The following is a 13204-nucleotide window of genomic DNA, read 5'->3' as shown; positions in this document are numbered from 1 at the left end:
TTAGCTGAAGGGAGGTTGCCTGGGCTAATTAGACTTTCCTCTGCTCCTCTCCCTCCCCCTGCTCTGCCCATCCTCACCCACCCTGGAGTGACCTTTCCTCCAGATCCCAGGGCCTAGGCACCTCCCCCAAGCTCGTGTGAGGAGCAGCGGCCCCTGGGATTGGCCAGGGCTGGGGCACTGGGAGCGTCTTGGCGCCCAGGTTGGGTTCCTGCCTGACTGGGTACGAGCTGGGCTGGAGAGAAGAGCCAGTGGGACAGAGGGTGCCTGAGCTTGGTGAGCCAGGGTACTGCTGTCTCCTACAAGATTGGGTCTACCTGGAGTGTCCTCCCCTCCGTCCCCTGCCCTCTTTGCCCTTTTCCCCTGTCCTCTGTTCCCTGAGCCTGCCTTCTCTTCCCCATCCCTAAGCCTCTCTTCACCTGTTCCCAACCTTCAGTGGCCTGTCTGTCCCATGTGTCCCGAGCCCTCTGGCCCCTCCGTCTTGTGCCCTCTACGTAACTAGAGCTGCTGCCTGGGGCCATTTCAACCTCCCTGCCCCGAGGCACCTCTCCAGGCAGACTGAACTTTTGTTTGTGCGTGTCCGAGCCCATGCCCCTGCCTCGGACCTAGCTGCTCTTGTCCCCCTGAGCCAGAGAGGGGCCATGGAGAGCCCTTCTGTGGACAGCAGGGCTATGCCTGTGTCTGTGTCCCCAGCCATGGACCTTGTACTGGGTGCTTCAGCCTGCTGTCTCGCCTGTGTTTTCACCAATCCCCTGGAGGTGGTGAAGACTAGGCTGCAGCTGCAGGGTGAGCTGCAGGCCAGGGGGACATACGCCCGGCCCTACCGGGGGTTCTTGCGGTCTGTGGGCACGGTGGCACAGGCTGATGGCCTTTGGGGACTGCAAAAGGGGCTGGGAGCTGCCCTGCTCTACCAGGGCGTCATGAATGGAGTCCGATTCTACTGCTATTCCCTGGCCCTGGAGGCCGGCCTCACCCAGTACCATGGGGGCACTGTGGCTGCCGGGGCATTGGCCGGAGCTCTGGGAGCCTTCATCGGGAGCCCGGCATACCTGGTGAGTAGACTGCGGGGGCCTTCATTACCTTCCCCCTCTCTTAACAAAGGACGGCAGTGACGGAGGGGACCCTGCGTGGCCTGGGGTCTTAGCTTGGGGGTCCAAGTCCAAGGGGTTCATGAGTTTGGATAGGAGGGGGAAAGGTTTTTTTTATCTTTATTTTCACCAACTCTTAACTGAAATTTGGCATTTCCTCCAATTATGAATTTTAAAATAAATTACTCTAAGAAGGAGCCTGTGGTTTTTAATCCAACTGCAAAGGGGTCCATGACATAAAAAAGCTTAAGAACCCCCGATTTAGTCCAACCATCCCTCAGATTTCATACATAAAGAAACTGATACCCAGAGAGAGGGGCAAGTGATTTGACCAACGTGACATAAGTAGAGAGTCACCCACCCAGGATTCAAACCCGTGTTTTCTGATCCCGAATCTTGTGCTCCTCCCGGAGGGAATGGAAGAATGGGCGAAAGTGTCAGGGAGGCAGATTTTGGCTCCAGATAATCTTCCTCACAGCTGTCCCACCATAAAATAGGTTACCCAAGGAGGAGAAGGGTTAGAATGTTCACCACTGGAGGTATTCCAGCTTCTTTTAAGTCACAACTAAAATCATACCTTCTCTGGGAAGCCTTCCCTAACCCTTCTTAATTCTAGTGCTTTCCCTCTTAATTATTTCCTATTTATCCTGTATAGAGCTTTCTTTGTAGATGTTTATTTGCATGTTGAATTCCCTATTAGAATGTAAGCTTTTGCCTCTTTGTAACCTCAGCACTTAGCATAGTGCCTGGCACATAGTAGCTTAATAAATGTTTATTGAATGAATGAATGAATGAATGAGAGAAGACTGGACAACCCCTTATCAGGCTAGTTACTGAGGGGCTTCCTGGACCAGATGACATCTGAGGGCCTAATGCTGAGACTTTGTGACTTTGGATCATGGCTTTAGAGTTGGGAGGATCTTCAGTGGTCATCTATCACACTTCCTCCTTTTGCAGATAAGGAAACTGAGGCCCAGGGACGTTAAGGAGGGAAGGTGGGTAGGAAGGGTAGGATTTGAACCCAGCTCCTCTGACTCCAAGGCAATTGCTGGTTCTCTGCAAAATCAGGGAGCAATTGATGCAAGCTTCTGAGAGGCAGATTTCAGGTTACGGTCCTCAAGTCAGACACATGCTGACTGTGTGATCCTGGCCAAGTCTCCAGCTCTTGGCACTCCAAGCAGCCCTTACATTGTGAAGGAGGTGCCGACCTGCATCAGCAAAGGGAGTTTCCGCATCTGGGAGTTCCCGATATCAATGAAATCACAAGTCTAGCCCCTACAATCATAGCTAACATTTATATAGCGAGTTAAGGTTTTCCAAATACGTTACGAATATCTCATTTGATTCTCATGACAACCCTGTGGGGCAAGAGCTATTCTTATCTCCATTTTATAGATGAAGTGAAATGACTTGGACAGGATCACACATCTAGTATCTAGGGTCACATTCGAACTCAGATCTTAGGATTCCAGGTCTAGCACTCTGTGCCTATCATTAGAGCTGCTCCAAAGTGTTGTCCCTTCCTAGAGGGCTTCAAGGGGTGGATGGATGACTTCCTCTCTGGGATGTTGAAAGAGGGATCCCAGATATTGGTGGGACCAGGAGGCCTCTGAGATTATGGGGTTCAGTCAGAGATCCCCTAGGGGCAAGGACTGGGAGAATTTAGGGGTCCTCTGCCCCACGCACATTTTCCTCTGTGGAGAGTATGGAATGGCTCCTTGGCCTGTGGCCTGCTGGGGACTGTCCCCTGCTTCCACTCTCCCAATCCACTCTGCATACCAAGAAAGAGCTTACAGCCATAGGATCCAAGCTCAGATTCCAACTGTGCTATTCTTACTACCTACGTGATTTTGAACAAATCACAGTTTCTCTGAATCTCAGGTTCTTCATAAGTAATATGAGGGGGATGGTCTTTGATGCCCTTGGACACCTGTGATCTATCTTCCTAGGTCAAAACACAGCTGCAGGCGAAGACGGCGGCTCCCCTGGCTGTTGGCCATCAGCACCAGCACCAGGTAAGAAGCCCGCTCCCCTTTCTCCCCTCCCCAAGAAGCCCACCTAGCTGAGCACTGTGGCCCTGCCTCTTGGACCCCAGGCTAGAGCCTCAAGGGGCTACAAAAGGAGAGCGGGACCACTTGTCCCCCAAGGCCCTGCTGCCCCCAGGACGGGCAGAGGGCCAGCCAGCTTATCCTCCCTCCTTTCTTTCTCTCTCCACAGACTGCCCTTGGTGCCCTGGAAACCATCTGGAGGCAGCAGGGCATCCCGGGTCTCTGGCGAGGAGTCGGTGGGGCTGTGCCCAGGGTCATGGTAGGATCAGCTGCTCAGCTGGCCACCTTCGCCTCAGCCAAAGTGTGGGTACAGGATCACGAGGTGAGGGGTCCTGGGGTACCCAACTCCCTTCAACAGCTCACATTTCTAAAGCAATCTAAACTTGACAGAGCACTTTATGCACAACTCAGTGAGGCGGGTAGTGCAAGGACTATTATCACCATTTTAGTAGTAAAGAAATTGAGGCCCAAGTTAGAGAAGCAGTGTGTCCAAAGTTATATAACTAAACATGGGGCTAGCATCTAGGTTTCAGGAACCCCCTGTCCAGAGCCGCTGGAGAAGAATCATGGTATTTTTGGGCTAAGGGACCTTGGCTAAGAGTCAGTGTCACCTAGTAGATAGGCCACAGTGGGGCCGAATCAAGATGGCGGAACTAGGGGAAGCAGTACAACCTAACTCCCTACTAAACCTCTTCCACAAAGACCTGGAAAGTGCACCAGACCGAACTCTGGTTGGGAAAGCCAAGAAAAAGTCCCAAGGAGCCATTCTTCTGACTTAGGAGGGCTTAGGAAGATGTGGAAGGTAGTTCACTTGGAGAAGATTTGGAGAAGAACTGGGTTTAAATGTTTCTTCAGGTACTTACTAGCTGTGTGATTCTTGATAAGTCACTTAACCAGAGAACTGGGGGTAATAACAGCACCTGCCCCCAGGGCTATTGTAAATACCAAAACCAATAACAAGCCTTACAAATCGAAGAGGGCAGTATTGCTGTCGTTCTGTCATGTCTAACTCTTTGTGACCCCATTTGGGGTTTTCTTGGCAAAAAAGTACCAGAGTGCTTTGCTACTTCCTTCTCCTGCTCATTTTGGATGAGGAAACCAAAGCAAATAGGGTTGAGTGACTTGCCCAAGGTCAGACAGCTAGTAAATGTCTGAGGCCAGATTTGAACTCAGGAAGATGAGTGTTCCTGATTCCAAGCCCTGACTTCCACCTAGCTACCCCTAAAAGGATCATATAAACATCTGCTATTATTATTCTGTATTCTAATCCTCATTTAAAACTTTTTTTCCTTCGATGAAAATTCTCCTTCTTCCCACCCCACAATGAGAAAGAAAAATAAAACCCTTATTGCAAACAGTTATAACCAAGCAAAACAAATCTCCAGATTCGCCACATCATCAGAGTGAATGTGCATGTGTGTGGGAAATCAGTCTGCACTCTGACTCAATCAGCTCTCCAACAGGAGTGGGGTGGTGTGTTTCATTATGAATCTTATCTTTGGGCTTGTGAATGGTTGTGAATGGTCATTGTGTCGGTCACAGTTTTTAAGTCTTTCAAAATTGTTTGTCTTTACAATATTATTGTCATTGTAGAAATCGTTCTTCCTTTTTTGCTCTGCTCACTTTACTCTGCATCAGTTCACAGAAATCTTCCCAGGTCTTTCTGAAACCATCCCTTCCCTCATTTTTTCTAGAATAATAATGTTCCATCACATCCATGTACTTACTCAACCATCCCCAGCTGACGGGCATCCCCCAGTTTCCAATTCTTGGCCACCACAAAAAGAGCTGTTATAAATATTTTTGTACATATGGGTCCTTTTCTTTCTTTCATCTCTTTGGTCTATAGACCTAGTAGTGGTATTGCTGGGTCAAAGAGTATGCACAATTTAATAGTTTTTTTTAATGTAGTTCCAAGTTTCTTTCCAGAATGGTTGGACTAAGGGCGGTTAGGTGGCGCAGTGGATTGAGCACCAGCCTGGATTCAGGAGGACCTGAGTTCAAATACGGCCTCAGACACATAAACACTTACTAGCTGTGTGACCCTGGGCAAGTCACTTAACCCCCATTGCCCCACCAAAAAAAAAAAAAAGACTAAAGCAGAATGGTCAGACTAGTTCACAACTATGCCAAGAGGGCATTGGCATTCCTGTTTTCCCACAGCCCCTCTGACATTTGTCATTTTCTCTTTTTTGGTCAATTTTGCCAATCTGCTGCAACCTTCTCATTTTTATAACGACATTAAATGACTTCTCCAAGGTCACACAGAGAGTCAGTGGTAGGCCTAGAACACAGGTCTCCTGAACAGGTTCTTTTCACTCCAATCTGTGGTCCCGTCTCTCACTAGAAGGGATATTAAGTGAGTTTTATAAAGTAGGATGAGGGTTGAGGTTTTAGAGGGGAGAGGAGGAGCCTGGGGTCAGTTCGTGGGGCTTCCTGTTTCCTTACAGTGGTTTCAGAAGGACAGCTGGCTGGTGGCCCTGGCTGGGGGCATGATCAGCAGTGTGGCAGTGGTCATTGTGATGACACCTTTTGATGTGGTCAGCACCCGCCTGTACAATCAGCCCGTGGACCCAACAGGAAGGGTGAGCACATGGGATTGGAGGGGACATGGGAAGGGGATGGAGAGAGTGAAGAAATGGGGACAGCATTTAAGAGGGCTGGTAGGAGACGGAGGGGGATGTCATTCTATACACCGGCCAGACAGACGGACAGACACAGATATACTATACACCTGTAGGGTCATCTGTCTAGAGTCAGAAAAATCTTAGAGTTTATTGAGTTCCAACCCTTTCCTCATTATACAGATGAGAAAAGTGAGGCCCAGAGAGATGTAACTTTCACCAAGGTCATGCAGGTAGTAGTAGTAATAGACCTGGGATTTGAACCCAGGGCCTTTGACTCTAAAATGTCATGGTCTTTCTCCTGGGCCCCACTGCCTCCTATCTCTGCAGTAGAGACCGTGACCCTTGAGGACTCCCTGAATCTAATATCTTATGGATGTGGTAACCCATCTAGACCTTCTCATCCAGAGGCACTTTTGTCCATGTGCTCCATGGGGATCCAGCCAACATGCTGGAGGCCTTTCTCTTGTCCTCCTGACGTTGCATGGATCCCAGTGCAGCAGAGGAGCTAGCCATCAGTCCTTCCCTGCACTCTTCCCCATCTGTAACAGGTCACCCAGGTCATTTCCCAACATTCTCCTTCCAGGCCCAGCCCATCTTTTTTCCAGCTTTTTTTCTCACCACTTGAAGCTGGCTTCAGGTATAATCCTGTTGACAGTCCAGGCCTACTGTCTGATGCTAAGTCCTGAGAGTCTCATCCCTGGCAGGCTGACCCCTGGATGGTGAATTCTTTGGCCAAAGCAACCCAGGACCCCCTCCACCATCCTTAAATTTAATGAACATTTATTAAACTCCTATCAAGGGTTAGGCAATGTAGTCTGAGCTGGGGTCCAATCATTTGATCACCAAACATTTATCAAATGCTTATTATGTGCCAGGCACAGTGCTAAGTGTTAAAGATACAAAAATAAAGAAGCAAGATGGTTCATGCCCTGAAGGAGTTTACATTCTAACAGAAGAAAATGACACATAAAGAGGAAATAGAGTTTGGAACTGGCTGGGAAGTGCCACGGAGGCCTGGATCTGGGCAGGATAAGATGAAAATTCATCCATCACAGTTCAGGGTCCGGGGGGATTGAGTCCTGTTCACAGTAGGAGGAGGGCCAGTGTGTGTAGCTAGCATATTTTAGAAATGGTCAGGAAGTGATATGGCCGATATGACACTGGCCCTGCCTTCAAGGAGCTTACATTCTATTGGGATGGAAATATAGATATGCCCAAGGCCCTGCCTTCAAGGAGCTCACATTCAATTGGGATGGAAATATAGATATGCCCAAGGCCCTGCCTTCAAGGAGCTTACATTCTGTTGGGATGCAAAGATAAATGTGACACAGGCCCTGCCTTCAAGGAGCTTACATTCTGTTGGGATGGAAATGTAGATATGCCCAAGGCCCTGCCTTCAAGGAGCTCACATTCTGTTGGGATGCAAAGATAAATGTGACACAGGCCCTGCCTTCAAGGAGCTTACATTCTGTTGGGATGCAAAGATAAATGTGACACAGGCCCTGCCTTCAAGGAGCTTACATTCTATTGGGATGGAAATATAGATATGACCAAGGCCCTGCCTTCAAGGAGCTCACATTCAATTGGGATGGAAATATAGATATGCCCAAGGCCCTGCCTTCAAGGAGCTTACATTCTGTTGGGATGGAAATGTAGATATGCCCAAGGCCCTGCCTTCAAGGAGCTCACATTCTGTTGGGATGCAAAGATAAATGTGACACAGGCCCTGCCTTCAAGGAGCTTACATTCTATTGGGATGGAAATATAGATATGACCAAGGCCCTGCCTTCAAGGAGCTCACATTCAACTGGGATGGAGATATAGATATGCCCAAGGCCCTGCCTTCAAGGAGCTTACAATCTAACCATAGCTGATCTTTATGTAACACTTTGCAGACATGACTTCCCTGGATGTTCACAAACAGCCCTGTGAGGTAGACAGGATAGCATCTATTGTTAGCCTCAGTTTACATTTATGGAGAAAATGATGCCCAAAGATAAAGTGACTTTGCCAAGGTCCCACAAGTATAGTAAGTAGCACCTGAGCTGGGATTTAGACTCAGGCTTTCTGGGCTACAAATTCTTTCTAATATTTGTAACATCGCTTTCTCTGGGCGAAAGGAGGAGTTCACACGCCAAGGAGAATGAAATAAGACGTGCAAAAGAGAGGCCCCAGTTAGGGAAATAGGAAGAGAGGGGTCACAGTCCCCTGGAGGATGGGAAATCAGGAGAGACTCAGTGGAGAAGATAGACCTGAGATGGACCTGGAAGTGGGGGAGGGACTCCAGGAGACAGAATGGGAAGGAAGATTCTGTTCTAGGCACGAGTAAGCACACAGAGGAGGGAGAAAGTAGGGTGAGAACAGGGATGGAGGTTTAAATCATTGGGTAGAATGGAGAATTACTCAAGGGGAATGAATGTGAGATAAGGGTAGCCAAACAGCATGGAATCAGTTTGGGGAGGGCCTTTACCTTATAGGATGCTAGGACTTCGATCTGGATGGGGTCTTGAAAAGCAGCTCATCCCTCATTTGACTGATGAGAAAACTCAGGCCTTGAGAGAGAAAGCGATTTGCCCCAGCTCCTACAGAGAGTAAGTAGCAGAGTCAAGATCTGCACCCACCTTCTCTGACTTGACCGTGAGGGTTAGAGGTTGATGCTTTCTCTTCTTGGTGGCTGATCAGAGACCACTGGAGACTTTTGAGTCTTTCTTGTCGTTCGGTCATTTCAGTCGTGTCTGACTCTTTGTGACCCCGCTTGGGGTTTTCTTGGCAGAGATCCCGGGGTGGTTTGCCATTTCCTTCTTCAGCTCATTTTACAGATGAGAAAAGTGAGCAAACAAACAGGGTTAAGTGACTTGCCCAGGGTCATACAGCTAGTAAGTGTACCAGGCTGGATTTGAACTCAGAAGATGAGTCTTTCTGACTCCAGACCCACCGCCCTGTGCACTGTGGCGCCCCCTAGCTGCTCCCAGTCTAGGAGAGACATGATTAATTACAGACTCAGGCCAGCATGGAGACCTGGACAGTCTGTGGAGTGATTTGGGAGGGGGTGTCCGTGAAGGGAAAAATAGGTGGAAAACGACATTAGTGTCCTCTGTAATCCTATGTTTTTTATTTTATGCATTTAAAAATGTAATTCTGAGAAGGCATCCGGAGGCTTCACCAGGTGGCCAGTTCATAAAAAAGGTGAAAGAACCTTAAGGTAGAGAATGGGTCAGAGCATGCAGAGGATAAGGTGAGCGACACCCCTGCCTTCCTGTCCTATTTCTAGGGCCAGTTGTACCGAGGGGTCCTTGACTGCTTGGTGAAGATCATACAGGCGGAGGGTCCCCAGGCTCTCTACAAAGGCCTGAGCCCTGCCTATCTGCGCCTGGGTCCCCACACCATCCTCAGCCTGCTCTTCTGGGACGAGCTCCGGAAGCTCATCTACCGATTTCAGCACCAGGGAACCTAGGGCCCCTTCCTGGCCGTCCTCCTGCAGGACAGAGAGCCCTGAATTCAGGACCTTCCCTGCCCCAGCAGGATCTACATCCTCTCCCATCCTGGCCCTGCCGCATCTTCATGGAAATGTTGAAAGGACTCATGGGCGGTGGTGCTGGAAATGGTGAGCCAGTAGGGATCCTCCATGTAGAATGGGAGTGGACAACAGCCTATCATGGACTAGAGGAGGGAAGGGACCCTTTGTTATCACTAGGATTGGAGTGGGTTGGTGAATGTTCACAGGCCACTACTTAAGTTTCTGTTTGCCAGAGGGCCAACTTCCTGTCCTTGGGTCCATGCCACAGATTGTACCCGCTCTAAGCTCAGCAGAGTGTCTTGGAAATATGGTCTCTGATTCCCGGGAGAGAGGATGCCTCAATGCACCCCATCGGTACTCCTGGAGAAACACTGATATGAGAGTCAAAAGTTGGAGGGGGGGGCCCAAGATGGCACATGGATCATAGCTGGAAGGGACCTTAGAGGTTATCTAATCCAACCCCCTCATTTTACAGATGGGGAAACTGAGGCCCAGAGAAGTCACCCAGGTGGTAACAAAACTGGGATTTGAAACCAAGTCCCCAGACTGATGCACTGCTACTTATCCTCATTAAATACAATGACTAGAGCATGAAAATGTTCTTTAGAACACAGAATGCTAGAATTCAGAATATACAGTTTGCAACAGGAGAGACTGCATGGAAAATGTTGGACTTAGAGTCAGAAAGACATGGGTTCACAATTGAGCCTTGGACACTTGCTGGCTATGTGACCTTGGGCAAGTCACTTCTCTGTGACTCAGTTTTCCTTCATCAGTAAAAAGATGGGGTTGGATTCAACAGCCTCAAAGGTCTTTTCTAGTTTTAATGCTATGTTCCAAAAATGGCAGCGCTAGAAAGGATCTCTGAGACCACTTACCCAAACTCCTGCATTTTACAGAAGAATGGAACTGACACCCTGAGAAGGCTTGTCCAGGGTGGTATAAAAAGAGACAGAGCTAGGATCTGAACCCAAGTTTTCTGGCACCCGGTTATCTCACTGCCTCACGTTCCCTCATCCCTGAGATCCGTTGAGTGGCTGGGTTGGGGGAAAAAAAGGGAAGGCGCAAGGCTGGTCCCTGATCTCAAAAACAGTCTTTTTTTTTTTTTTTGGTGGGAGGGAGCAATCAGGGTTAAGTGACTTGCCCGAGGTCACACAACTAGTGGGTATGGGAGGCTGGATTTGAAATCAGGACCCCCATGACTCCAAGGCTGGTACTTTATCCGCTGCGCCACCTAGCTGCCCCACTCGGGGCACAAGTTACCTTTCTTGGGTAACTAAAGTCACACCCACATGCAAAGAGCAATACAGTGTAAGAATGTTATTGAAAGCAAGCCCTTCCCCATGGACTGCCTCTTCCTAGTCTCCCACCACTGCTGGGGAATTTGGTCAAGCAAAGATCGCTGTCACCATCTCATAGATATAGAAGCAAGCCCCAGAGAGGGGCAGCAACTTGACCAAAGTCACACAGCAAGAGAGTAATTAATAACAATAATAATAACTAGCACTTTAAGGTTTAAAAGTGCTTTTAAAATATTATCTTATTTGATCCTCACAGCAACCCCAAGGGAGGTGTTATTATTATTAGTATCTTAATAGTTGAGGAAACTGAGGTAAACAACCCCAGGAGAGCAGGTATTATTATTATTATTATCTTCATTTTACAGTTGAGGAAACTGAGGTAAACAGGTTAGTGACTTTCCTGGGGTCACAGAGCTAGTAAATGCCTGACACTGGATTTGAACCCAGTTTTTCCTAACTTCACCACCTAATGAAGACAGTCTGCAGGTGAACTCCTTGGTCACAATGACAATTGACTTTGGGGCTGAGGGGCTCCCCCAGAAACTCCACAAACACTCCAGGTCTCCCTCCCCCACTCCGAATGAATAAAGTTTTCTATTTTTCATTAGTTTGTGTATTTTGCTTCTGGCCTCTCATTTCTCTAGTCTGTTCCCTGCTTTTGTCCTCATTGCTTCCCCTTTTTTGTGGGGGAGGGGGGCTGCAGAAGAAGTTTGTAGCTGGAAGAAAGTATTGAAACGGGTTGCCCAGGTGAGTTTCCATGTTCTCTACCTCATGTCCAGGACTGGTTATGGGTGCTTGCTGCCCCCTCGTGGTGATGGTGGGAAAATGCAGAACCGAATTATTGGGGAGAGATTGGAATGGAATGGGAATTGTGGGGGATCCTCAGACCTCAGGCTAAGGAAGGAGAAAAAGCCTCGGGCTCCTGGGGGATTGGGTATTCTCTAACACCTGGATGGGAGTGAGGGGTGGGGGTAGGTGGGGAGCCTCAGACCTTGGGCTGCCTGAGGAGACAGAGCTTTTGACCTCTGGAGCAAACCCAAGATGAAGGAGGGTATAGTCACATCCGTCCTGGGTTCTTCCAGTTTCCAGATAGACATACCGAGGAAGGACAGAATGGAGGTTCTCACCTTGCCCTGAGCATGCAGGCTCAGGTCCTCAGCCCGCCACCTTAGACTCTCTGAGTCCTGTGTATTTCAGGGGCCCTGTCAGTCACAGGGGTACAGAGCTGGGTAGCAGAGCAGGGTAGGAAATGGGCCTGAACCCAGGGCTCTGAAGGCCTCACCTCGGGCAGTCCTGACCATGTTTAGGTGAGTTTTCATCATCTCTCTAGCTTTTCACCATCCTCTGGCCAGCCCCCATCATAGCAACTCCCTGAAGTGTTTTTTCTTAAGCAATGAAAACAATAGTGATGCTACTAGCACATATGTCCACTCGAAGGTTTACAAAGTGATTTCCTCACAGTCATCCTAGGTGGTAGGGAACACAGAACTGCCCTATAGAGGAGGCAGCTTGGTACAATGATAAAACAAACAAACTCTGGATTTGAAGTCTGATAGTGGGTCCAAATCCTGCCCCAGACCTTCCCAGCTGTGTGACCCTGGGCAGGTCACTTAACCTCTTTCTGCCTGTTTTCTCATTTGTAAAGTGAAGAGGTTAGATTATATAGCTCTGAGGTCCCTGCCAGTCAGGAACTTTAGAGATCCTATATGATGCCTTCATTTTTGTCTCTGGCTGCCACATAGGGAATAGGATCTTAGATCCATGATTTCATTGGCATAGGGAACTCTGGGAGGGTCAATGCCTTCTATAATCTAATGCAGACTTCCCTCTTCTTGACAACTTGTGTCTTAAAACTTGTAAGTCTGGGGTCTGTAAACTTAAAAAAAATTTTGATAATTGTATTTGAACATAATAGAACATAATAATATTTTTCTGTGAATCCTATGTATTTTATTTTATGCATTTAAAAGCACTATGCTGAGAAGGGGTCCACAGGCTTTACCAGACACTGCCAGTGGGGTTCATAACAAAAAGGGAAAAAAAAGGTTGAGAATCTCTAATCTAAGGAGACCCAAGGTGTTTTTTTTTGGGGGGGGGCCTGGAAGAGAATGAAAAGACACAGTCCCTGCCCTTACGGCCCCTTCATCCCAATCTGATTGGTATGAACTCATCTTTTCCACCAAACTTTCCCCTCTTCCTAACTTTCCAATCAGTGTTGGGGGCACCAGCATCTGAGGCTAGCAGCCTCAGAATCGTCCTTGACTTCCTCTCTCACCCCCATATTGAATCTGCTGCCAAGTCCTATACACAAGGACAAGTACTTCTCTTCCCTGACCTGCCCCCACCCCATGGCAGGTCCTCATCATCTCACACCTGCAGTACTGGCATAGCCTGCAGGTGGGTCTGCCTGCTTCAGGTCCCTCCCCACTGCCATCCTTCCTCCGGTCAGCCACCAAAGTGATTTTCCTAAAGCTCAGGTCTGACCCTGTCACCTCCCCCTGTACCATTCAACCAGCTCCAGAGGCTCCCTATTAATTCCAGAATCAAATATAATATCCCATTTGGCTTTTAAAGCCCATCATAACCTGGCCCCTTCCTACCTTCCCAATTTTTTTTATACCTTATT

General features: G+C 48.4%; 1 protein-coding gene across 1 annotated transcript; it reads left to right on the top strand.

Annotated features, from left to right (window-relative positions):
• Nucleotides 1–210: 210 nt before the first annotated feature.
• On the top strand, nucleotides 211–11185 carry SLC25A34 (solute carrier family 25 member 34). Its single transcript, XM_020973213.2, has 5 exons — nucleotides 211–1049; nucleotides 3035–3100; nucleotides 3303–3455; nucleotides 5584–5718; nucleotides 9032–11185. Exons 1-5 carry the CDS (start codon nucleotides 639–641, stop codon nucleotides 9212–9214), a joined length of 948 nt encoding a protein of 315 aa, XP_020828872.1. The 5' UTR covers nucleotides 211–638; the 3' UTR covers nucleotides 9215–11185.
• The last annotated feature ends 2019 nt before the right edge of the window (nucleotides 11186–13204 follow it).

The sequence above is a fragment of the Phascolarctos cinereus genome, unplaced genomic scaffold (genome assembly GCF_003287225.1).
Source record: "Phascolarctos cinereus isolate Bilbo 61053 unplaced genomic scaffold, phaCin_HiC Scaffold_726;HRSCAF=1367, whole genome shotgun sequence".
NCBI classification, from domain to species: Eukaryota; Metazoa; Chordata; class Mammalia; order Diprotodontia; family Phascolarctidae; genus Phascolarctos; species Phascolarctos cinereus.
This window is presented reverse-complemented; position numbering and strand designations above follow the sequence as displayed.

Excerpts from the sequence above, each read along its gene's own strand:
- SLC25A34 (XM_020973213.2), top strand. The coding sequence starts at position 639 with ATGGAGAGCCCTTCTGTGGACAGCAGGGCTATGCCTGTGTCTGTGTCC. Across the intron at positions 3,101-3,302 it reads GCCATCAGCACCAGCACCAG|ACTGCCCTTGGTGCCCTGGA; the intron begins GTAAGAAGCCCG and ends CTCTCTCCACAG. Across the intron at positions 3,456-5,583 it reads TGTGGGTACAGGATCACGAG|TGGTTTCAGAAGGACAGCTG; the intron begins GTGAGGGGTCCT and ends GTTTCCTTACAG.